This window comes from Rhinoraja longicauda, chromosome 26 (genome assembly GCF_053455715.1).
Source record: "Rhinoraja longicauda isolate Sanriku21f chromosome 26, sRhiLon1.1, whole genome shotgun sequence".
Lineage (NCBI taxonomy): Eukaryota > Metazoa > Chordata > Chondrichthyes > Rajiformes > Arhynchobatidae > Rhinoraja > Rhinoraja longicauda.
In genome coordinates this window covers 17,032,527-17,059,003 of record NC_135978.1, presented here as the reverse complement: position 1 = coordinate 17,059,003, position 26,477 = coordinate 17,032,527, and the positions used below count along the sequence as shown (strand labels likewise).

Genomic DNA, 26,477 nt, shown 5'->3' with positions numbered 1-26,477 from the left:
TTCAGTGGGTATCTCATTGCTGAGGCATCGTTGTGGCGGGGAGAGAATGGCAGCGACGTGCTCTGCTTCAGGATAGAATCGGCTGCGTGCTTCGGCAGATCATCTGTTTCAGCACGGTGGCGCAGCGGTTAAGTTGCTGCCTCACGGCGCCAGAGATCCGGGTTCGATCCTGACTACGGGTGCTGTCTGCAGGGAGTTTGTACGTTCCTCCTGTCACCACGTGGGTTTTCTCCGGGTACCCCGGTTCCCTCCCGCATCCAAAGACATAAAGGTTTGTTGGTTAATTGCCATCAGTAAAAATTGTAGATTGTCCATCGTGTGCAGGATAGAACTATTGTAAGGGGTGATCGTTCGTTGGTGTGGATTCAGTGGGCCGAAGGGCCTGTTTCCATGCTGTTTCTCCAAACTATACTAAACTTCTATAAGATTAATCCTCTCTCTCTCTATCCTCTTCCTCCATCCCGTTCTCCACCCCTCTCTCCATTTCTTCCACTCTCCCCATCTTGCTCCTATTTCTTGCTCGCTGTCCTTCCCATCTGTCTCTCCCTTCTTCCATCGCCTCTGCCTCCGTGCCTTTTTCAATGGGAAGGATTCTTCGCCACCCAGTGATGACCCCCTTCTCCCGTCTCCAACGGACCCCCTCCTCTTGGACTCCCCCGGCTGGCCCTCTACCTTCTTTAGAACGTTTCATTTCCAACTCCCAGACACCTCCTCCTACTTATCCTTGGTCCATGATCCCACAGATGAGCACCAGACCGTAATATCACACACCGTTTCTGATTTCATTACTTCCGGCTCTCTGCCCTCTAAAGTCGTTCCCCAGCCCCGCACGGCCCAATTTTATCTTCTCGCAAAAATCCACAAACAGAACTGCCCTGGCAGTCCCATTGTTTCTGCTTGTTCATGTCCCACAGAATTAATTTCCAACTACATCTACTCCATCCTCTCCCCCCTGGTCCAATCCCTCCCTACTTATGTCCAAGACACCTCACACACTCTTCATCTCTTCAATGACTTCCGTTTTCCAGGCCCCCACTCCCTCATCTTTACTGTGGATGTCCAGTCACTCCACACCTCCATCCCCCACCAGGAAGGTCTTAAAGCCCTCCGTTTCTTCCTCGACCGCAGAACCAGCCAATTTCCATCTACCAGTACTCTCCTCCGCCTAGCAGAGCTGGTCCTTACCCTCAACAACTTCTCCTACTACTCCTCCCACTTCCTCCAAATCCAAGGCGTAGCTATGGACACTTGCATGGGCCCCAGCTATGCCTGCCTCTTTGTAGGGTACATTGAACAATCACTGTTCCGGGCGTACACTGGCCCTACATTGATGACTGCATCGGTGCTACTTCCTGCACCCATGCAGAACTCACTGACTTCATCAACTTCACGACTAATTTCCATCCTGCACTCAAATTCACTTGGACCATCTCTGACATCTCCCTACCTTTTCTAGATCTCACCGTCTCCATCACAGGAAACAGACTATTGACTGACATTGATTACAAACCCACTGACTCCCATAGCTATCTAAACTACACTTCTTTCCACCCTGTTTCCTGTAAAGAATCTATCCCAATTCCTCCGTCTACGCAGCATCTGGGCCCAGGATGAGGTTTTCCATACCAGGTCATCGGAGATGTCCTCATTCTTTAGGGAACAGGGGTTCCTCTCTTCCATTATAGATGAAACTCTCACTATGGTCTCCTCGATATCCCACAGCTCCTCTCTTGCTCCCCCTCCCCCCATTCGTAACAAGGACAGAGTCCCCCTTGTCCACCCCATCAGCCGTCCCATACAGCATATAATCTTCCAACATTTTCGCCACCTCCAACAGGATCCCACTACTGGCCACATCTTCCCATCTCCACCCCTTTCTGCTTTCCACAGAGACCATCCCCTCTGTAACTCCCTGGTCAACTCGTCCCTTCCCACCCAAACCACCCCCTCCCCAGGTACTTTCCCCTGCAACCGCAGGAGATGCAACACCTGTCCCATTTTCCTCCTTCCTCGACTCCATCCAAGGACCCCGACAGTCTTTTCAAGTGAGGCAGAGGTTCACTTGCACCTCCTCCAACCTCATTTACTGTATCTGCTGTTCCAGGTGTCAATTCCTGTATATCGGCGAGACCAAGTGTAGGCTCGGTGATCGTTTCGCAGAACACTTCCGCTCAGTCCGCCTTAACCTACCTGATCTCCCGGTTGCTCAGCACTTTAACGTACTCCCATTCCCAATCTAACCTTTCTGTCCTGGGCCTCCTCCATTGCCAGAGTGAGGCCCAGCACCAATTGGAGGAACAGCACCTCTTATTTCACTTGGGTAGCTTACACCCCAGCGGTATGAACATTGACTTCTCTAACTTCAAGTAGCCCTTGCTTTCCCTCTCTCTCCATTCCCTCCCCTTCCTAGTTCTCCCACCAGGATTACTGTCTCCGACTACATTCTATCTCTGTCCCGCCCTCTCCCTTGACATCAGTCTCGACCCAAAACATCTCTCCAGAGATGTTGCCTGTCCCGCTGAGTTACTCCAGCTTTTTGTGTCTACCTGTCTCTCCCTTCCTCTCTCTTTCTTTCTATTTCCCAGTACCCCTCCTTCATCTCTCTCTCTCTCTCTTTTCATTTGTTCTCTTTCCCCCCCCTTATCCCCTCCCCTTTCTCTCACTATTCCTCTTGGAGAGGAGATACAGGTTAAAAATGAAGCTTATTCTCAATAGAAGTGGTTTCGCGGAGATTGGGCCAGCATTTACAAAGATCGTACAAGGAGATAATCTCAAAGATTAATGGGGTCTCAGTAAACAAAAGTTCAAAACATCATGTATGAAATCTTAACATTTGCTTAACCTTTCCAACAGGATTGAAAGTCTCTGAACCAGATTATGACCTCTTATTTGCAGACATGTTTCAGTTTTAAATAACAGCCTACTTAAGTCACTGCCTTGTCGTTTTTTCCACTCATCCTTCATGGTTGGAATTTTTTTTTTAAACACAATGTTCCAATCCCAATTAGTGCAAAGACTTTGCCAAGTTTGTTCGGGTGAAAAGCTAACTCAGCGGGTCAGGCTTGATCAATAACTCAGAGTTACTCTCACATTTTGTGTCTATTTTTGGTATAAACCAACATCTGCCGTTCCTTCTTATTATGTCATGGTAGAATGCTGTTTAAAATTATATTTATCCAAAGTCATACAAAAATGGTCCACGTACAAACATTGGTGGGATGGCAGGGGAGAGAATTAACAGTTTCAAATTCCTGGGCGTACATATCTCTGATGATCTGCCCAGGATCCAGTATGTTGATGCAATCAGAAAACAAATGCTCACCAACTTCCTCAGAATACATCCTCAGAATACTCTATTGAAGGGTGGCACGATGGCACAGCGGTAGAGTTGCTGCCTTACAGCGCCAGAGACCCGGGTTCGATCCCAACTACGGGTGCTGTCTGTATGGAGTTTGTACGTTCTTCCCATGACCGCGTGGGTTTTCTCCGAGATCTTCGGTTTCCTCCTACACTCCAAAGACGGTGTAATTATAAATTCTCCCGAGTGTGTGTAGGATAGGTTTCATGTGTGGGGATTGCTGGTCGGCACGGACTCAGTGGGCCGAAGGGCCTGTTTCCGCGCTGTATGTCTAAAACTAAAAAACTAAACATTTCTACAGTTCGGTATATAGTGGAAAGCACACAGACTTGATGCATCACAGCCTGTTTTAGTCATTTGAAAGTTCGCAAATGAAGGTGGCTGCAGAAAGTGGTGGACATTGCCCAATCCAGTATCATTGATTCCCACTGCCACTCATGCACATGGAAAATAGGAGCAGGAGGCCATTCAGCCCTTTGAGATTGCTCTATTATTCAATGGCAGATCATCCAAACTCAGTACACTTTTCTTCCATCATAATCCATGGTCCCTCTGCATGTTAGTCTCTAACAAAGCCGTGGCAGGTGGTAAATATCTTATAAGCTGCTTATATCTCCTTAATATTTAATAGGAACTGCCCAAAAAAGCATCTGTGGCTCCACGGTCTATTTAGTGCATGAGCATACTCCCAGATCACAGCAACGTGGTCTAAACCCACTATGAGGGAATTGGGTTCTGAAGTCTAAAGAAGGATCCTGACCCGAAATGTCATCTATCCTTTTTCTCCAGAGATGTTGCCTGACCCACTGAGTTACTCCAGCACTTTGTGCCTATCTTGGTATAAACCAGCATCTGCAGTTCCTTCCTATTTGATGAGGGAATTTGAGTTCAGTTTAGAAAAACAGGTATTACTAAAAAAAGTTACTTTGAATCTCTGGATTATCGTCAATACTCTTTCTGGGTTCACATTTGTCGTTTGAGCAGCTTCATTTGATCCTGGATCACAGTCTGATGCGTCATTTATAATAGACCATTGACAAGGTCCATCTAGCCACATAAACCCGACAAAGGATCACACAGCAGCAGTTCAAGGGGAACATCCCAGCTTCTTAAAGGACATTTTGAGATGACCAACAGATCCTGGTATGTTGTGCAGAGGCTAGAAATAAGCAGTGCGCACAGAATGAGATGCAGAGTTAGAGGGGCAGGTCTATAGTCGCAAATAGATTTGCAGCTCCACCTCAAGATGTAGCTGAGATTCCTCAGAGTGCAGGAAAAAGGCACTTAAAATGCACTGTGCCCAGGGCTGGCCCTCCTCACCACCAAAACCACAAGCCTTGTTCAGCTTCCCTCAGTAGTGGGAGTACTCCCCTTCAGAAGCAATGGGCTGTGCACTGCCAGCTGATGGCTTTTCAGTACAAATTGACTGTGAATAGCAATCAGCCAGAAAACATTACAGAACATGCCAAACAAAACCAGTTCTTTTCCCCCAAACTTTCAATGCCCAAACACTCTCCCTAACGTTGGGAGCAGTGCCAGGGGTATCAGCTATCTGCTTTATCTGGTTTTCAACTCAATACTCTATGAGAGCTGGGTGATGTTCTGCAAACAGGTGCAGATACTGAGCAGCCCCATCTCCAGTGCCTGTGAAAAATTCACTTTGTCCAAGGGGTGACCAACAACAAGATCCGTAGGAGGACATGATTAGGTAGTGTTTCGGGTCAGAATCTTTCACCTATCCATGTTCTCCAAGGAGGCTGCCTGACCTACTGAGGCACTCCAGCACATTGCATTTTTTTTGTTGTAAAGCAGCATCTACAGTTCCTTGCGTGTACAACAAGATCCATGAGCACTGACCTGCAGTCCTCGAAGGCCGCGCTCGACGCTGACAATCTCCACTGTCTGGGACACCTTGACATCGTCCACCAGAGAGTGCTCCATGGCCAACCTGAACCCAGGCAGGGCCAGGATAGGTCACAGCTCGGGGGCAGCCAAGGTGTCAGGCAAGCTCTTGGGAATTTCAGTATTGCCATTCGTAAGTGGGAGAACCCACGGACACTGGGCCTGGGGAAGCCGAGTTACAACTGGTGCAGTCTGGAACGGCCTCCAGACTATGGAACATCTCCTGAGCTGTGACATGCTGCATGACACATGCACTGTAAAGGATCCTGCGGAGGCCAACGACGTGGCACTAAAATTTGCTCGCTATTGGCAAACAGCTGTGTGATAACCCGAATAAAAAACTGGCGCAGTGACCACAAAGAGCCCAGGCTGAGCCAGGACCCAGCCCACCCATCTCCACAGGCAAGGGGTCCTGCAGCCACATTGGCAAGGTTTGTGTTCACTAATTGGGTTCCACTCCCATGGTAATGCAGTCAGCTGATAATCTGTGATGGACAAATACAAAGGGTGGCACATGGTTCGGCTGGTGGAGCTGCTTCCTGATAACAAGTGATCCGGGGTCAAACCTGACCTCCCGTGTTCACTATGTGGAGTGCGCGGGTTCTCTTTTAAGACCCCATGCGTCTCTTCCCACATCCCAAAGCTATGTGGTTTGTTGTAAATAGCCCCTAGTGCACAGGCGAGTGGTGGAATCTGGGGGGAGTTGATGAGAATGTGGAGAGAATAAAATGGGAATATTGGACTAGGGTTCTCTGCTCCAGGAAAGATGGCATTGAGGCGGAAAATCTTGCTACGTGTTGTTGACGTCGTCGTTACACCTAGTCCCGCCCCAAGTATCGAGCGACGGGTGCACTGGCCAATTCCTGCTGTTCGGTTCCTCCCGCTGCTCAGATCAGTTCCTGCTCCCCCTGCATGGCTGAGGGAAGGTAGCCTGATCAAAGGTCTGTAACAAAGCTGGGGGCAGATGTGTCTTTTGAAAGGCGAGCAGCCCTTCAGCTTGATTCGCGGCATCTCAAAAAGGTTTCAATTAAGGTACAGTGAAACTCGATTACCAAGGTCGGCTCCGGGATTTGTTGGCGTGAGCCCTGTGTAGTCACAGTGAACAGACGTGGCTCCTTGATCCACAGCAACTCCACTCTGTCTCCAGTGTAGACCACATTCCGCAAGAAAAGAGAGGTTTGAGACAGGTGGAGACATGAGTGGAAACACCACGGAGTGAGGGTTGGGACCTGGCCCATGAGTATAAACTTATTGCCGGGCCAAACCCATAACCCACACGCACATATGAATTACTCATCTGGCAGCAAGAAGCGGGCGAGAACTGAGGAAGAACTGTGCAAGGTGTGGATTGACTTAGTCACCTGTGATTGCAGGTAGCCACACCTAAAGGCAAAGTCGCCCGTCTAGCCATTTAATAGGAACCACAGGCTTTCCTGGCGCGCACCCCTTCTGAAGATTGCTGCGATGTTGCAGAAGGATTTATTGGCGGAAATGTTTTCTTGACGAACGGCTTTCCCCTATATGGTTTTCTCACAGCCTCTTGCATGCGTTCCCTCGGCCACAGTGCGGTCTCTCTTGGGTGCCTGCTTAACCCCAGCGGGGTCCCGTCCAAAATTAAAGCGTAAAGCTCTGGAAATACTCAAAATGTCAAGTCGCGTGTGTGGGGAGGGAAACAGACCTTACCCACGGGATAATGAATCTCAAACAGATCGGGAAGAGAGACCTGGAGCAACAAGAGAAATCTGCTGGAGGATCTCAACGAGTCGAGCAGCACCTGTCGGAGATTTAGTAGGGGGGGCAGGTACAATTGTCGACGTGTCAGTCGAAACCCATCACCGAGCGCTGATGGGCAAGAATTGCCGTGGGGTAAATGAGCGTGCAATAAGCCATTTTTTAAAAATCCCCGCCAGAACATGAACAATGAAAATGTAAGTGCAAACCATTTGGTTCAGTAGAGTATAAATTATATTATAGAGTAAATTAAAATCAAGAAACTGCAGATGCTGGAAATGTGAAATAAATACAGAACACGTTGGAAAACAGCCATGGGTCAGGCGGGGAGAAACGGGGTAAAGGTTTCAGGTGTTGGGTCTCCCCTCGGCCACTTCTGTTTTAGTTGCCGACACATTTGCCCCGGGTTCCCAACCATTATTTCCCAACCGAGTCTCCCCTGCCTGGGCCTTCTATACACCAAGTATAAAATGCGTCTTTCGTAAAAAAAAAATACCGCTACATGCACCAAACGCGCTAACTCCGCCAAACAGGGATGAGCAGATAGTTACAAGCGTCTTTACGTTGATTAAGATTAGATAACTGGTCTACCCATCCATATTTCATTCAACATAACGCTGATTTCTTGACTGAGTCTTTTGGACTAACAGACATTCATCGAATCTCTGGGAGAAGTGCCTTGTCCCACGGAAGGTTATTGTAACACAGACCGAAGGTATTTATTCACAAAATGCTGGAGTAACTCAGCAGGTCAGGCAGCATCTCAGGAGAGAAGGAATGAGTGACGTTTCGGGTCGAGACCCTTCTTCAGACTGAAGAATTAGAGTCTCGACCCGAAACGTCATCCATTCCTTCTCTCCTGAGATGCTGTCTGACCTGCTGAGTTACTCCAGCGTTTTGTGAATAAATACCTTCGATTTGTACCAGCATCTGCAGTGATTTTCTTATACAACTTGTAACACAGACCAGTGTGTGGATTCGGACAGCTCCTCGCTGGAATCTTTCGGCTCCTTGCCCGAATCACTGTTCGGGAGGGGAGAGTAGGGATGGGAATCTGGGTGGGAATATGAACGATCATTTCCGACTTAAAGAGCAGCCTCGCCCAGGGGTTATACCCGGGCACCTGGCTGACTCGCTGCCACCTGGAGCCGAGCGCTGTGGGAATGGACCCGGTGCCCACAGTCGTGGGCTGAAGGTAGGGATAGGCTCCTCCAGCGTCCACACTAGGCGTGGCGCCACACACTTCCCCTGTGCAGACGGACGAACGACTCTGGCGTCAATGTCACTGCAGGATAGACGCCGTGAATGGAATAAATCTGCGGACGAAAGTGGGTTTGCTTCGTCAAAGGGCTGGCAGGAGTGTGATGGGCTGAATGGCCGCCCTCTACGTGCGCTGTTTCTGCCGTTTCATTCTGTCCTTTACCCAGCACCGTTGTACAGATGCTCCACACCCCGCCCTCTGTGCGCAAAGTAAATGTGAAAACCCCATTGAACTACAGATCCTCATACAAAAATGGCGAGATAGTTGAAATGTGCTGGGTTAGAGCGTCATCGCAAGACTTGAACGATAAATAATTCACCGCTCCAGGATTCAATGGAGCTGGTATTGCCAAGTAAGGTATTATTGGCCAATGGCATTGATACCGTCCCTGGATAAAACTGATCCTCAATGACTCGCTGTCTCCCACATTAAGGAAGCTGAGTGCGTATGTCACCAAATAACTTAGATAACCTAAACAGCCCAAATAACCTAAATAGCTTACAAACGCCAACCTGGACTGGCAGTAGGTGATCGTACAGTCAGTTCTGCAGCCTAAGGGTTCGAAGGAGTGTTGGTGACCTGAGCAGTGGGCAGGTAGCTATTGCAATGGGACAAAACACTAAAGGTCTGCCGATATGAGGCACAAAATGCTGGAGTAACTCAGCGGGTCAGGCAGCATCTATGGAGAACATAGATAGGCGATGTTTCGAGTTGAGATCCTTTTTCATACCTTCTTGTCACCTATCCATTTTCTCCAGAGATTCCGCCTGACCCGCCGAGTTACTGCAACATTTTGTGTCTATCTTTGGTACAAGCCTGCATCTGCCGCTCCTTATTATTGCATAAAGTTCTACCGAGGATTGTTTCCGCACTGACGAAGCAAGAGAACCGCTCGCATTTTTTCCAAAGAGCCGTATTTACAATGAGTGTTTTCACTTTATCTTAAACAAATTTTTTTTCCAGGTGATGGCTTGAAACAGATTTAAAGAAACAAATTAGATAAATCTTGGCGAGAGAGTACGTACCACGGTTTCTTTAAGTTGGTCGTTGCTCTTGAGTGCTGTGTGAGGTTTGTGCGCCGTGGGAACACAGCGTGCAAAGGTAAACAAGAAGTAAACGACACCGATCGTCTCCAGGATTAGGAAACTCCGGGGCGAAGGTTTCAGACTCATCCTGCGCTCCAAACAAATAATCGATTCAAAGCAGTCAGTTTATTTCCAGGTGATTCAGCTCAGGAGATATCTGTGCAGACATTTCCACGGGCAAAAACACCTTCTCCACATCCGCTCTCTTTAATATCACCTGGCATCCAGCCCCTCTCCTTTCACTGACGAGGGAATGGCAAGACTGCGTGTCTGACTGCGGGGAGACTGTATAAGGAAAATAAAGTATGAACTAACAGTAGTTATTAGCGCCGCCCATTAGCCCGGCGGCTAACGGAGATCGTGAGAATCCGCCCAGTTTGCATTTAAAAGGGCAATGGTCCGTGTTTCGCGATAGCAGGATGCAACTCGTCTGGATCGCTGCTGTAACTCACGAGGCCGATGCATCTTAAACTTGTCCCCACCCATCGGTCTCAAGAGGTGTCCCGATCCAAAACGATGTCTGTCCATTCACTCCACAGATGCTGAGTTCCTCCAGCATTTGTTTTTTTCTTACTCCTGGGATTTGTGATTGCAGTCACACTGCTCGCCAGATTCTTTCATCTCCGTTTGTGAATTTAGCTCCAAATCATTGGACGGGTACACACAGGTGCGAAACTATGAAGCGAGCGTGAGCACTTGGGGGATGTTTGTTTTTGCTCTCCCACAATTACCACTGGCTCCACTTTCCAGTTCCAGCTGCCTGTCCCTTGCCGTCGTGGCTTGACGTCTTGGGATTGTTTTGTGTCTTGGAATTAATTGCCACGGACGCCGTGGAGGCCAATTCAATGTATATTTTTAAGGCAGAGATAGACAGATTCTTCATTAGTTAGGGTGTCAGGGGTTATGGGGAGAAGACAGGAGAATGGGGTTAAGAGGGGAAGATAGACCAGCCATGGTTGAATGGCGGAGACTTGTTGGGCCGAATGGCCTAATTCTGCACCTATCACTTTTGAACCCTCATGATGATAAACCTGTGGATCAGAACAGAAAAAAACTCGAGCCGCATGCATTCTCCTGCCTCTGCGCTGCCCCTCAAATGAGATTAAAGTGAATTGATTACACAACATATTTCTACCTTTTCCTCATATTATTTAATATAATTGGCTGACAAAAATCTCGGGCTCGGATATAAATTGGCATTTGAACAGCAGTTTCACATTTGCGCCACGCTCCGCGAAAACATCGCACCTTTAAGTAAATACAAAAAACTGCATACTAATTTATACCGAACATAGACACTGAGAAAGATATGCATGATGGAATTGATGGCTTTGTTGCTAAGTTTGCGGATAATACAAAGATTGGTGGAGGGGCAAGTCGTGTAGTGGAAATCTGCATAAGGACTTAAGCAGGGAGAGTGGGCAGAGAAGTGGCAGATGGAATACAGCTCAGCAAAGTGTGCGGTCATTCACTTTGGTGGTAGGAATAAAGGCGTAGACTATTTTCTAAACGGGAAGAGGATTCAGAAGTCGAAGATGCAAAGGGACTTGGTAGTGTTGGTGCCGGATTCCCAAATGGTTAATTTGCAGGTTGAATTTGTATGGAAGGTGATGTAGATGACTAGAACATAAAAGCAGTGAAATAAGACTGTCTTTATAGGGCACCGATCACACCGCATTTGCAGCAATGTGGGCGTTTTTGGGCCCGGTATCGAGGAGGAATATAGCCGGTTTATGAGTGAACCCAGGGATGACTGGGTTAACGTAAGGTGAAAAGTTGACGGCTCAAGGCCTGTACTTGCTTAAAGGGGAAGGATGAATTTCATTGAAACTTAGCAAATAATAAAAGGCCTTGACAGAGTGAAGGCGGGAGAGGATTTTGGTCGAGAGTCTAGAACCAGATGGCAGTCTCAGAGGGAAATAACATACCTTGAGAAAGGATGCAGGGTGACTTGGACAGGTTGTGTGAGTGGGCGGATACATGGCAGATGCAGTTTAATGTAGATAAGTGTGAGATTATTCACTTTGGAAGTAAGAATAGAAAGGCAGATTATTATCTGAATGGTGTCAAGTTAGGAAGAGGGGATGTTCAACGAGATCTGGGTGTCGTAGTGCATCAGTCACTGAAAGGAAGCATGCAGGTACAGCAGGCAGTGAAGAAAGCCAATGGAATGTTGGCCTTCGTAACAAGAGGAGTTGAGTATAGGAGCAAAGAGGTCCTTCTACAGTTGTACCGGGCCCTGGTGAGACCGCACCTGGAGTACTGTGTGCAGTTTTGGTCTCCAAATTTGAGGAAGGATATTCTTGCTATTGAGGGCATGCAGCGTAGGTTCACTAGGTTGATTCCCGGAATGGCAGGACTGTCGTATGTTGAAAGGCTGGAGCAATTAGGCTTGTATACACTGGAATTTAGAAGGATGAGGGGGGGAATCTTATTGAAACATAAGATAATTAGGGGATTGGACACATTAGAGGCAGGAAACATGTTCCCAATGTTGGTGGAGTCCAGAACAAGGGGCCACAGTTTAAGAATAAGGGGTAGGCCATTTAGAACGGAGATGAGGAAGCACTTTTTCAGTCAGAGAGTGGTGAAGGTGTGGAATTCTCTGCCTCAGAAGGCAGTGGAGGCCAGTTCATTGGATGCTTTCAAGAGAGAGCTGGATAGAGCTCTTAAGGATAGCGGAGTGAGGGGGTATGGGGAGAAGGCAGGAACGGGGTACTGATTGAGAGTGATCAGCCATGATCGCATTGAATGGCGGTGCTGGCTCGAAGGGCTGAATGGCCTACTCCTGCACCTATTGTCTATAAAGGAGGCGAGAATCTGTGGAATTCGTTGCCAGACAACTGTGGAGTCCAAGTCTTTGGGTATTTTTAAAGTGGAGATAGGTTCTTGATGAGGAAGGGTGTGAAAGGTTAGATAGATCAGTCATGATTGAGTGACTGTGTAGACTTGATGGTCTGAATGGCTTTATTCTATTCCTATGAGTTATGAACTTATGATGGGCAGTTGAGAGAAAATAACGTGTGCATAAGAGTGCAAGGGGAGGGAGAACCAGAGTTAATGGGAATATTAGGTTTGCTCCTCCAGCAGCCTCCAGGGTGCAATGGGCAGAATACATCCCCTTTGCAAGATAAACCACCAGCAGATTGTGTACCCGCGGAAAACACAAACAAATGGTCTTCCATCCTCTCAGAACGCAGCTATTAAATGTGATCCCAGTTGACATCCCACTCATCCCCTCTCTCACTCGAGCAGTCATTTTTCTTCTCTTTGTTTGCCTTTAATTGGTAATAGTCTTGCAGCCAAAATCCCTTTAGGTAAATCAGTACACTCAAACAAAATCCCCACCTGCTAATTTACATGGGTCAAGGCCGGAATCTTTATTAAATGTTTATTTCATTATTTTCCTCCTTCAATAAATAAAACAGTAGATAACACTTGGCAGAAGTCCAAACTGATCTGTTCTCCCTCATTGAATTTAAAATGCAGCCGTCGCACTGCATTTGTTAGCATCTTAGAAACGTAAAGTGCAGAAACCAGGGTTTTCAACCCAAATTGCCCATGTGCAGATGAAACTCACAGTACTTCAATGGCTTTCCATTGGAGAATATGCTCTCACTACAACTACTAGATTGTAACAATAAAACAGGGAAGTCAATTTGTCTAAATATATTTAACAATTAGCTAACTTCATGTACTCCCTCGTACTGGTTTAGTCCCACCCAGTGCCTTAATAAAACCTAGGGTACAACATATTGCAGGCAGATTAAGAATAAAGACAACCACAAGGTAAAATGATTTTGAATTACCTCGAACAGCAGGAAAGACTAAAATATCCAACTCCCTTTTGGACTATGCATAAATTGAGGATATGTATCACTGTTCATTATGCCACAGTATACACAATCACCCTCCACCTACAGGAGGTTTAACGAACTGCATCCTCCATCAAGCACTCTCGAATGTCAATTCAATCTTTAGGAAACGGCATTAAACTACATTGAAGCTCTTGAATAATCATAATAGGTGACTCTTACCACACAGTATAAATGACCCACACCAGGTTATTCATCTATTCACAAAAAACAGCCCAAGCATTCTTTAAAGACACAAGCACTCATTGCTCAACTTTACCATTCCTTTGAGATACAAAAGTAAATCCACTCAGTTTCTGAGACTTGAATGAATACTTACTTACTGTCCATTATGCCTCCTGACATGTAGGACAACAATGAAGGTCCTCCACTCCTGTCTGTTTTGGGCTAGTTTCTGGACACTACCCCAGGTCAATTCCATTGCCTGTCGATAGCCCTGGAAGTCCGTCACGTCACGCCAGTAGTGTTGATTCCTTCAGTTGTTTCTGTAACATATTCGTTTTACGAAGTGGGGTTGTTAGCCCTGTGCTCAACTCCCAACCTGGAGGACCAACTTGCTTTCAAGAGAGAGCTGGATAGAGCTCTTAAGGATAGCGGAGTGAGGGGGTATGGGGAGAAGGCAGGAACGGGGTACTGATTGAGAGTGATCAGCCATGATCGCATTGAATGGCGGTGCTGGCTCGAAGGGCTGAATGGCCTACTCCTGCACCTATTGTCTATTGTCTATTGAATGTCTGGCACAAATTGTCAACGCTAATAAAATGTATTCTAGCCCCCTGGAGAAAATGTTTCCTTTCCAATAGAACAGTTTATAAAACCAAACCTTATTAAACTATGTATCAATACTGACCAAACCCTCAGGTTCTGTAATGCAGCAGCACCCTATGCTTCTCATTTTAAAAAAATGAATACATCAATTACAGCTTCACGTTGTATTTTTTGTCCCACTCAAACAAAATGTTATGCTGTGGCTAGAAACATAACAAAATGAGTTACAATGTGCGCATAATACATGAACGTAATGGCCAATCTGCCGAGTGAGCTAACTCATTCCCTCCCTTCCCTTCACAGGCTCTCTTAACCCTTTTCAAAGCAATCCCTAAATGTCAGTCATTTTCAATAAATTAATGGCATCAAATGAAACCACAAGCCATGCAATACTGCATCAAAACATCAACCAATTATTTTTTTGTTAAGAGTCAGAAAGGGCCGGTTTAATAAATCTTTTCTCACAAAACCAGAAGACGACCATGACATCAAGAAAAACAGCTGAGGATGGAGCAAAGAACTTAAATTCTCGAAAAACATTTTTGTAGTATTTTCCAATCATGAGATGCAGTTTCCAACCCTAACCAGTTAACGTGGAGTATACAAGTGAAAGAACTGCTTAAAATTTTAACATATGGTAACAAATGAAGACAGGATCATTAAAATGTCTTAATTTTTTCAAGTCTCACTGAGGATCAATTCATTTTTAATCAGTCTTCACATGCACAAAAAGTAAAATTTGCTAGATTTATAGTCATTAGCCACTTATTTCTATAGCATATTGAAAACCAAATCATTGGATACACAAATATTTATTGCAGATTTCAAATTAAGAGAAAAGAGCAACATGTTCAGTATCCATTATTAAAAATCCAGACTGGATTTCAACCGAATGTATTGCAGTCCCATTTTCATAGTTTATGAATCCCTCTATACAGAGGAAGATACTACCCCAGACAACAACATAATGAACCACAGTTGCATACAAGTGTGCTACTTACATGGAACAAAAGGCTATGCTGATGTTATGATCCAATCAGTCAAAGACAAGTCAACGCACAGGCAATTTATTAAAAATTCAGTTTAATCTTCATCTTCAAATACATACTGTGAAAAAGTACATTACATTGCATCAATGTTAAAGCACCTCTAAAGAAAAAACTTGTTCTCAGGATGCTTTCAGTAAGGCCTGTCACGTCGATCTGATCTGTAATCGCTTCTGAAATTTAAAAAAAAGTTGTTAAAATTTTCTCCCACTTCAAAAAGAACTTGCCAACAAAGTTCTAGAACTTGACTAAAGTTGGACTTACAACAATAATTTCAAACTTGTTGATGAATCATTAACTGCCTCTCCACACATGCTACCTGAACTGTGTTACTGAGGCCCTCAATTGAAATCTTTATTTGCAGATTTATTTTGTTAAAGCCAAAATGCATTGCCCATTCCTGATTGAAGGTGATAGCAAGCCACCTTAAACCCCCCCACACCTCACAATAAAAATAAACAAGAGTTCCAGAATTTAACCTAACAATACTTAAATCAAGGATTATTTTTAGATTTAGAGCTAAAGCGCGGAAACAGGCCGTTCGGCCCACCGAGTCCGCGCCGCCCAGCGATCCCCGCACATTAACACTATCCTACACACACTAGGGACAATTTTTACATTTGCCCAGCCAATTAACCTACAAACCTGTACGTCTTTGGAGTGTGGGAGGAAACTGAAGATCTCGGAGAAAACCCACGCAGGTCACGGGGAGAACGTACAAACTCCGTACAGACAGCGCCCGTAGTCAGGATCGAACCTGAGTCTCCGGCGCTGCATTCGCTGTAAGGCAGCAACTCTACCGCTGCGCCGCCGTGCTGCTTGAGGGAACTTGAAAGTATGATGTTTCCATGTATTTGCTGCCCCAAATCTGGCTTAGCTATTCATTAAAACCCACAAATACTCAAGCTTTAGAAATAAAACAGCAAACCAGCATTAACATGCAGCATTGGACGGAAAGCATGTAAAAAAATTACAATATGTTCCAGAATAACTGAATTGTAAAGACATGCGTATTTCATTAAGAAACTCGGCACAAGATTTTGGGGTGTGGAAGAGAAGAGGAAAAATAACTTTGAAATCATAAGTATTTGTATACCTTCCACCACCCATTTTTCCAGAACCACCAAAACCACGATCGCCGCCTCTACCTCCACGGTAACCCCCACGGCCTCTGAATCCACCTCTGCCATGATATTCTAGAGAAAATATATTTTTTTAAATCATGGACATTTCAAAACACCCACTATTCAAATAAAGCCAAATGACCAGAAACAAATTATAACCTATCAAACATCCAAGGTGCTTAACTTTTAAGACCTACATTTTTCTTGTACACAAATACCCCATTCCCCAACTTTATTCAGTAATACATACCACCACCTCCACCACCTCCTCCACCACCATCTACTCTGGGTGTTTTGCACTGGTTACATTCATTTCTCCACGCAAAGTTGACATTACCACACGTTCTAGAAAAGAAAATGTTAAAACATCAGGATAGCTGGGATGACAAGAGTATCAATTCAATTGCAAGTTGGGAAGTATTCACAACGCAAGCCAGGTCATCAATATGAAGCCATGGCAAATATTAAAACTTCAACACAACTTACGCATTTGGACAAGTCCAATCGTCACCTCTTGGACCACTGCCACCTTGAAAGCCACGCCCGAATCCTCTACCCATCTGGCCACCTACAAATAAAGTTTGCCATCATCAATCTCCATCCAAAATTTAGCTCAATGCCATTTGTAAAATCAGTCCCCGCAAATAGAAATACCTCCTCGTCCACCTCTGGCACCTCGTGCAAACTCTGATCGTCTCGTTGCGAAGGAAACTTTTATTGCGTTTCCATAGAAATCCTTTCCTGAAAAAGTTGTATTGACAATCACTTCAGCAGAGCTATCAAAAAAGTTGATAAGCTTAACCTACATTAATATTAGTATTTTCTTCAGCTGCAACTCTTTGCAAATTAGTATTGGCTCCAGTTGCAACTCTTGCACCTTGCAGAGACATAATAAAGCTGATCACTAACAGCATCACTATTTCATTTATACGATTCATAAATGGCAAGCTTCTAAGGAAGATAAGGAGAAAAACATTTCTTCATTGTGCAAGCAAAAAAAAGGGCTTTAAAAAATATATATATATTTGCAGCAAATTGTTAACTTATAGCCACAGACTCCTGTTATGGTCCCTTGACCCATCGTTGCTTCATATCTCAATCTGGCAAATCAAATTGGTAAACATTTCTTGTGACTAGCCAAAAGCTGTTCAAGGTAATTTTCCATTGTGCAATCCCTTCATTAACTGTATATCAGCCATCCAAAGATCACGTGGATTATTAAAAACATTGTGAATTCAAACTACCAACCAGGACTTGGACATATTGTACACCAAACTAAGTGCACTTGCGAGGTTAAAATAGCTGTCCTGATGCCTAGTTGGAATTATTATTCTTGAGACTGGCCCAGCTTCTATTCTCTCAACACCCCTTCACCCAATGCAAGAAGTGCCATATTTACTATTTTGTGAGGTAAATATGACCAATTGCTTTCATAGCCAAAATTTGTTACAATTCATGCCTTACCACTATCACTTTTAGATATGTTTGCACTTTTAGGGCTTGAGGCACCCAATTGTCCGTTGAAAGCTTGAGATTAGGTCAGAACCTTGACCAATTTAACATCTCTTGAGCACGTCTTCCTGCCAGTTATACACCGATGAGCCAAAACATTATGACCACTGACCGGTGAAGTGAATAACATTGATTATCTTGTTACAATGGCACCTGTCAAGGGGTGGGATGTATTAGGCAACAAGTGAACAGTCAGTTCTTGAAGTTGATGTGTTGGATGCAGGGGAAATGGGCAAGAGTAAAAGACCTGAGCGACTTTGAGAGGGGCCAATTTGTTATGGCCGGACAACTAGGTCAGAGCATCTCTGAAACGGCAAGGCTTGCGGGGTGCTCCCAGTCAGGAGTGGTGAGTACCTTCCCACAGTGGTCCGAGGAGGGACAAACCACAAACCAGTGACCGGGTCTTGGGCGCCCAAGACTCATCGATGCGAGAGGGAAACGAAGGCTATCCCGTCTGGTCGGAACCGACAGAAGGTGGCATGTCATAGTAAATTTTAATGGTGGTCACGGGAGGAATGTGTCACAATACACAATGCATCGCACCCTGCTGCGTAGCCGCAGACCGGCCAGAGTGCCCATGATGACCCCTGTTCACCATCAAAAGCACCTACATTGGGCATGCGAGCGTCAGAACTGGACCTTGGAGCAGAAGGTCGCCTGGTCTGATGAGTCCCGTTTTCTTTTAGATCACGTGGATGGCCGTGTGCGTATACGCCGTTTACCTGGGGAAGTGATGGCACCAGGATGCACTGTGGGAAGTCGACAGGCTAGTGGAGGGAGTGTGATGCTCTGGGAAATGTTCTGCTGGGAAACCCTGGGTCCGGCCATTCATGTGGACATCAATTTGACACGTGTCACCTACCTAAACATCGTTGCAGACCAGGTACACCCCTTCATGGCAGTGGTATTCCCTGATGGCAGTGGCTTCTTTCAGCAGGATAATGCGCCCTGCCACACTGCACACATTGTTCGGGAATGGTTTGAGGAACATGAAGTGTTCACAGTGTTGCCTTGGCCTCCGAATTCTCCAGATCTCAATCCGATTGAGCATCTGTGGGAAGTGCTGGATCGCCAAGTCCTATCCACGGCAGCTCCACCTCGCAACTTGCAGGTCTTGAAGGATCTGCTGCTAATGTTTTGGTGCCAGATACCACTGGACACCTTCTGGGGTCTTGTAGAGTCCATGCCTCGGCGGGTCGGCACACGGAGGAACAACAGCCTAATAGGCAGGTGGTCATAATGTTTTGGCTCATCAGTGTTTTCAGTTCTTTGAACCCCTGTACTGCTTCAAATGGAAATTAGACGTTAAATCTGGCTGCTGAATCTGTCAGATTAACTTGGTATAAGCCCAGCTGCCCCATTGATTTCAACAATAGGAATAGAATGAGCAAATGCAAACATAGTGGAACTTCCAATTCTGTGCGTACTGTATTTATTTGTAAAGGTGTTTGAATGTTTGTGAAAACCTGATGTCTTTGTTGACTAACAACTGGGGCAGGAAAAGTCACTTGCATTCAGAGGTCCTATGTCTCAGTAGGAACCTCAATGAAGGAATACAGGATTTTTAACAAAAACAAGTGAGCTCCAGGGCCAACTGACTGGGAGTTTGACCGTCAGTGAGAGATTCTCCTACCATTTAGAATCTCCTCCCATTATATTAAAAGGATCTTACCGTCAAACCAATCAATTGCTGCTTTTGCTGAAGGAGGGTCGTCAAAAGACACTGTTGCTTCACCTTTCAGTTTGCCGGTCACTTTATCAGTATAGAGGTTGATCATGGTGGTTCCAGTTTTCTTATTAATCTGCAAAATATAGACCAGTAAGTCACCACTAATGCACGTTCTTCCCTTGAAACTGCAGGCAAAAGCATAATGTACAGACCTTAATCACACCAATTTGCTTAAAGAACTCAGCAACTTGATTAGCTGTTACATCCTCTCCCAGGCCCTGGACAAAAATGGTGTTGTTATCAGAGTTATCATCAGAAGCTGTGAACAAAAAGACATGTTTATAGTTTTGCAAGCCCTTGCAGACATTTGCAAGGTAGAAATTACACGTCAGATCATTAGGAAATACTGAACAGTTAAAACTACTTTTCTATTGGAGCCCACAGCCATCCTATGGCTGAAATCCAATGGAAACTGAATAATATCAAGACTGCCAGGATTGCACAGAATCACCATGCATTTCCTTGCAACACAGGAGCCATTCAGCCCTTTGCTCAGCTCTCAGGACAAGCCCACCAGTACCATCTCTTCACTTATCTCCTTGCACCTTATTCTCTGAAGGAGTGTGTAGAATTATTGTTGTGGACCAGCCTCCTGGCAGGTAAAAATTTAAACTTGCTTCGAGTCAATGGTCACAGATACTTATTCTTTATTAAGTAGGAGTTAGTACATTCATTCTACTCTTAAATCACTTTACTGCCTATTGTACTTGGGCTTGGCTTGATTGTATTTATGTACAGCGTTACCCAATTTGATTGGATTGCATGAAAAACAAAGCTTTTCACTGTACATCACGTGACAATAATACACCAAAACCCAAACTTAGAAGGAAAACAGAAGTTAAGCTCCTAACTTGCAGGGTAGTTGCATTTAAAAGCATTTTATTAATTTGATGAAACCAGACTTTTATAAACCAGTTTTAAGTTATTTCATGTGGACAAGTAGCACCCACAAATGATCTAGGTTAGATGCATTTAAATCTTGCAAATCTTTGGTTATTTGTGGTATCTTTTATCATCTGATATAGTTGAAATATCACTCATTTGTACAATATTGAAGTCTGCCTACCAGGATTAGGGTCTTGTTCACGATCTCTTGAGCCTGCAAAGTGACAAAGTACAATAGTTCTAAATAACACTAAAGTGTTAATGAAGCACATGTAGGAATATTCATGAATACAACAAAAAATCCCTCCAGTTGCTTTGGGAGCAATATTATCACACCACTAAATTTGCTCCTCCATTCTAGCTTTAAGTCTAGAATCCATTTGCTTTCTTGGCCACACGAAGGCCATAGACTGGCACATTTCTCAGGGGTGTCAAAACCATCAACCTATTTATAACCTAATACAATCATCACTACATCGGAGTTTACATGCAAACATGATTTGCCCGTTTAATGCAACAATTTGTATGAAATCAGCATTTTCAGAAGGTTGATCTTGCATCATCCAATGGTACTATTAACTCTTGGTTTTACGATAGGCAACCTTTTTTACCTTCTGTACACATAATGCACATCGATTCATATTTGAAACATGTATTCCCAGAAGATAACTGAAGAGAAAATTCTTTATAATGGAGAACATTTCCCCATTCCTGTCTTTGACGCGGGTCTGGGTGTAGACGATGACTTGAACTTTAATTCTTATAGAACAGCCAGTTAAGGAAAATGTGTAGGAAGGAACTGCAGATGCTGGTTTAAATCAAAGGTAGACACAAAATGCTGGAGTAACTCAGCGAGACAGGCAGCATCAGACTGAAGAAGGGTCTCGACCCAAAACGTCACCCATTCCTTCTCTCCAGAGATGCTGCCTGTCCCGTTGAGTTACTCCAGCAAATTGTGTCTACCAGCCAGTTAAGGAAGATTGATAAACAACAATGCTAATGTCACTCAGCCAGCTTGGTTATCAGTTTCTTGATTTGTACAAGTAACCTCTGCACGATACCAAATAACAATGCCTCGCAGTACAAACCCAAATTATTTCAGTTAAAATCTATAACCAGGCATTGAAGATAGATTTTATAGTAGTTCTGCCTACACATATTAACCACTAGAGATTTATAATTGGCAATTTTCAAAATGGTCAAAATAGCAGAAGTGCTTTTGGGTCAATTTACATAAGTTGAATATAGATTAAGTAATAGAGCCTCGAGAACACTAGTCGTAACGGTTTACTTTGCTATGCAAATACAAAATCTTGAAAGGCTAATTTCTACCCCCCACCCTTTTGAAAGTGCAACTCACATTCCCTTTCTGACTCGAAGTTTCCAGGTTGTATGCATGCACAGAAGTTAATGCTGAATGCTCCAAATACTGCAAGACGTGGAAATGGTGGCTTTATGGCACAAATGTCAGAATTTCACTAAAATAGTTCCAATACTCTCAACTTACCATCAAAATTATTGAAGCCACCACGGTCACCACCGCTGCAGAGGAAAAAATTGAAGAAATTATGCTTTCCTCATGCCAGTAACACGTTGAAACAAAAAAAAGCTTTATCTTGATGATTCAAGGTCTAATGTATTGACCAATACTGACAGATACTGGTTCATCAATGCTGGCACAACTCAGTTATTCAAAAATCTTCACTTCAAGATTTGATGTAAATTTAGGGTCTTAGTTCTCAGGAAAAGTACAACTCTTTAATAATTTGAAGTGCCATTGAGGTGTCCCTGCCATTTAACTTTTAGTAGAAAGGTTTCCTTGAATTAAGGCAAGTTTGTCTATTAGCCAAATTTTTAAAAACCAAAGTTACTAAAACTGCTTTATTGCAATAAGTTTTTGCAGCTTCAGAAACCAAAAAGTGTGCACAATGCATGAGCTTCATTTAAGAGGTCGAGAAGTGTATTAGTTCATTCGCTCTGAAACCTGTGGCACACAAAATGCAGAGCAAGTTAACACAGAACAAATTTTAATAATCGTACTTCAAATATGGAGACAACCACATGTATTTAAAATGTAGATGTGTGTTTGGCAATACTTAGTACAATAGATTGAAAGGGAAACCCATCAAGTAGCAAAATCCAAGTCTTGACTTCAGTTTGAAGTTTCTATATCAAAATTAAATTGCACAAGAATGCCTCATGATCAAAGTTAACAGCTTTTCTTGCATTGACTTAAGTGGTACTGTGCGAGCTTATCCAAGCACAGCACACTTAAGCAAGAAATTGTGCGACTTTGGTCAGGTCACATCTGTGGCGAGACCGTTAATACTCCAGATCAATAACTATAAGGAGAGACTGGACAAACTTCAATTGTTTTCTCTGGAGCATTGGAGGTTTTGGAGATATCTGAAAGAAGCATATGAGATTATAAGACATAGATAGGATAGACAGCCAAGAAACTCTTTCCTAGGTTAGAAATGTCAAAGATGAGAGGACATAGATTTAAGATCAAAGGGGAAAAATATAAAGAAAATGTGCAGAGCAATTTGTTTTAAAGAATGGTGGATGACTGGAATGCACTGCCAGGGGGTGGTGGTGGAAGCAGATGCAATAGTAGCATTTAAGAAGTTTTTAGATTGGCACATGGATATGCAGGGAATGGAGAAATCTGGATCGCACGCAGGCAGAGATTAATTTAACTTGGCATCATGTCCTGCACAGACATTGTGGGCTAAAGGTCCTATTCCTGTGATGTGCTGTATTGTTCTATAATAACCACCTAAAGTATTAAAATGTTCTTCCACATGCTACGAAATGTAGTATTTTTAAAATCCAAATATACAATAATTTCCAAAATCACAAACGAGGTTAAAGATAAATAATATTAAGGAGCCAGCATTGATAAACGTTATTGTGTTTAATCATAAAGCACAGAATATTTCACCCTTTCCCTCGCCACAACCCTCTACTCTGGCACAGACAAGACGATATGTCTTGTTTATACAAAATCAGCACATCATGAAAATAGTTGTCGTCATCCTCAACAGTCAACAATTTGATCAGAAATATTACCGCATTCATTCCCAAATGAAGATTTGCTGGTTTGCACCTCCACCAACTAAAAAATATCATGCCAATTGGAGCCATTTGCTTTAGCGGATTATTGGCCGATTGGGTCAGTAAAACAAGATAATGCTGGAATTCGCCCCTCAAAATGTATTAACCAAGGTCAAACTATTAAATGGACCATCAAAAGTTTTGCTTGCTGGATTCTCCCACCATTTTGCTATCGATTCAGATTTCCCACATCCAGTTTTTTTTTTTTGCTCCAGTTTCCAGTCTTATGGAAACTAGTCCATTTCAGGGAGGAAAAGAGAAAATTCTGAAAACCGTGGGGTTTTTTCTGGATAGAAAATAACTTAGACATATTGAGGCAATTTACATTTTTTGGTAAAATCTTGCCTTTGGATGACTTCAAAACTCAATGTACAAAGACCTTTGAAACAATATCCAGTTTTCCTAGGTCACCATTTAAAAATGTTCAAAAGCAAAGCATTTCTTATAGAACATTTTTACCTCTTATCCTTGTTCCTGTCAAGTGTCAGAATTATTAAAATGCACTTCAGTCTTGGAAAAAAGCACTGCAATCTTAAAATGGTTGTTACCAAATATTATTTGCATCCATTACTTTTACACTCGCATTAGTAATTGAAAAGTTTCAAAACTCATGTCGTTTGTGAGGTGAAGATCTCTATTTTCTTCTGAGAATTCAGAATGACAACAAATTAGAAAATACAGCTGAGTATTGATCTGTGAACAGTTATGAACCCAATTATTGTCAAAAAATTTAGAACAATGAAAGTCAAACTAAATTAAAGCATTATTATTCAGCAATTCCAAATTTTAGGAAAGGATACTCAACTGTAGAAACCAACATTCACAATGTACAGTTCAGCCAGTCAATTGTAGTTAGGTGGGAGACAGATGATGCATTGTGAACCCACTCCCTCAGTCAAAGCTCAATAACTTCCCATTAGCCAAAGAGCAGAAACAATTTTAAGCAGCACTTAAAATCCTAGTGTGTGATACGCAAAAGTCTTGATATCATCATAGTGATACAAATGGAATCCATCTGAACTTTCAACCAATATTTTATATTGGTAACCGGTGATTTTTTAAATAGCAAAAAATTGTCCAAAAGGCCAATGCGATTGTTCCAGCCACCACTAACACTTGAAATTAACACTAAAAGCACATCGCTCTAGGTTATACACAGTTGCCAGTGGAACTTGAAGTCATAACCACTCGACTTTTTACCAACAAAACATTTATTTCCACTGCCAAGTTCACGGTTCTACTGCCAAGAAACAGGAAGATGCCTATTTTAGGGGATATCATTCTACTTTATTGCAGCTGCCATCATTAGCGATACAAGAAACAGGACTGCAGGAGGGAAAGGACAATAAACTTAAGTCTTCAAATAGACAGTCTAATCATAGTATCAATGTTACTAAAGGGCATTAACAACATTTACAAAATGGAGATGTAACTTTCTAAACAAAAATCCAACATGTTAAATTACCAATAACTGTGGCAGACCTTGATAGCAAAAATATCCCCCCAATGGCAAAACATTTTTTACATTTTCCATAAATTTCAAATTAAGACCCCAGCTTCTAACCCAAAAAATTAATTGGCAAATCGAGGTATAAATCACATTGTTTGTTCAAGGGACTAGAAAGTTAATATGTGGAAATAGTCATTTTAATTTTATTCCAGTAAATTAAATGGACCAGGCTGGGAAGGTATAGGATATGTTATGGTCCAAACACAAATGGGATGCTCTTTATTAATATGGCTTCTTGTTTCAATGTGCTGCACTTATTCAAATTTCAATTCTATTTTAATCCATTCAGGTTATTAAAGAATGGAAATAAAGATAATCCACCACCACACTGATCAAAGAATGCAAAGTAGATACGCTTGAAAGCGTTTGATAACTGCTCTGTCACAATAGGGATAGAAAAATAATTTAGTAGCCAATGAATGTTCATGATCAGCAAAATGAATTATCAATAAAAGTGAACAATACCACAACCGCTCCATGCATTAATCTGTGCAATATGCAGAGTTAATGAAGCTTTCCAGCCTAAATTGTAAAATAAAATATTGACCTTAGCTTTGAAAACATTTTGATTATAAACTTAAGGTAAATAAATTAACTAGCAAACTGTATATAAAACAATGTCAAGGGGTTAAGAGATAGGCAAGTTTTGTTTAATGTTAAAGCAACACCTACCCCATTCTACCACGTTCCCCTCTATTGTCGGTATCATATCCACCTTGGCCATATCCACCACGACCTCTGCCGCCGTTACCCTGCTGTCTGCCAAAGTTTCGGTTGTCATCTCCAAATTTACTCCTGCTTGGTCTATCCTGCTCATAGTCATCTTAAGATGGGGAAGTAGAGAGATAGGCAATAATAAAATTAATTTAGAACAAAATTGGTACTCCTAACATAAATAAAAACTTACTAGTTTTCAGATTCTCATTATTACATTTTCCACAATCAGTCAATTCAATTATGCATAATAGAGGAAAAGTGCCCTCGTGGATAATAATGTTGAAAAGTGTTTCATTTTGTATGCAACATGCTCGACATTTCTTACAATGACAAGTGGCTAAATCAAATGTATGTCAGCACAAATCAGGAAAACATCTCGCAGGGAATCCATGCCTGTACATGGATTCCCTACCCTCCACAAGGTAAACAGGAGTTGACTGGACAGCAAGAAACTCTGCCAAAGACTAAAGCAATTATTAGGGAGAAGGTGCTTGGGAAGCTTGGGAAGCTGAAAGGGCTGAAGGTGGATAATTCACCTGGACCGGATGGACTGCACCCTAGGGTTCTGAAAGAGGTGGCTTTAGAAATTGTGGAGGCATTGATAGCGATATTTCAGGAATCACTAGTCAGGAGTGGTCCCAGATGATTGGTAAATTGACAATATTACCCAGCAGCACAAAAAGGGAGCAAGGCAGAATCGTGGGAACTAGAGGCCGGTTACTCTGACTTTGGTGATTGGTAAGATTTTAGAGTTCATTATAAAGGATGAGGTTACGGATTAAATAGGCCAAAGTCAGCAGGTCTTGTTTGACAAATTTGCTAGAATTCTTTGAGGTAGTAAATAGCAGGACAGACAG

General features: G+C 43.3%; 2 protein-coding genes across 3 annotated transcripts in view; both read right to left on the bottom strand.

Annotated features, from left to right (window-relative positions):
• mmp28 (matrix metallopeptidase 28) overlaps positions 1-9,563 on the bottom strand; it is a 57,007-nt gene extending 47,444 nt beyond the window's left edge. The window contains exon 1 of the mRNA XM_078422226.1: positions 9,278-9,563. Within this exon, the coding sequence (XP_078278352.1) occupies positions 9,278-9,424 (147 nt within the window). The 5' untranslated portion in view covers positions 9,425-9,563. The remainder of the gene's footprint in view (positions 1-9,277) is intronic.
• Positions 9,564-15,046: 5,483 nt separating this feature from the next.
• LOC144606308 (TATA-binding protein-associated factor 2N-like) overlaps positions 15,047-26,477 on the bottom strand; it is a 37,426-nt gene continuing 25,995 nt past the window's right edge. For both annotated transcript variants that reach the window (XM_078422277.1, XM_078422278.1), the window contains 10 exons: positions 25,576-25,726; positions 21,784-21,818; positions 20,458-20,490; positions 19,544-19,650; positions 19,335-19,464; positions 16,805-16,891; positions 16,637-16,718; positions 16,401-16,495; positions 16,123-16,222; positions 15,047-15,199 (listed from right to left, as the gene is read on the bottom strand). In XM_078422277.1, coding sequence (XP_078278403.1) covers positions 15,160-15,199; positions 16,123-16,222; positions 16,401-16,495; positions 16,637-16,718; positions 16,805-16,891; positions 19,335-19,464; positions 19,544-19,650; positions 20,458-20,490; positions 21,784-21,818; positions 25,576-25,726 — 860 coding nt within the window. In that variant the 3' untranslated portion in view covers positions 15,047-15,159. The remainder of the gene's footprint in view (positions 15,200-16,122; positions 16,223-16,400; positions 16,496-16,636; positions 16,719-16,804; positions 16,892-19,334; positions 19,465-19,543; positions 19,651-20,457; positions 20,491-21,783; positions 21,819-25,575; positions 25,727-26,477) is intronic.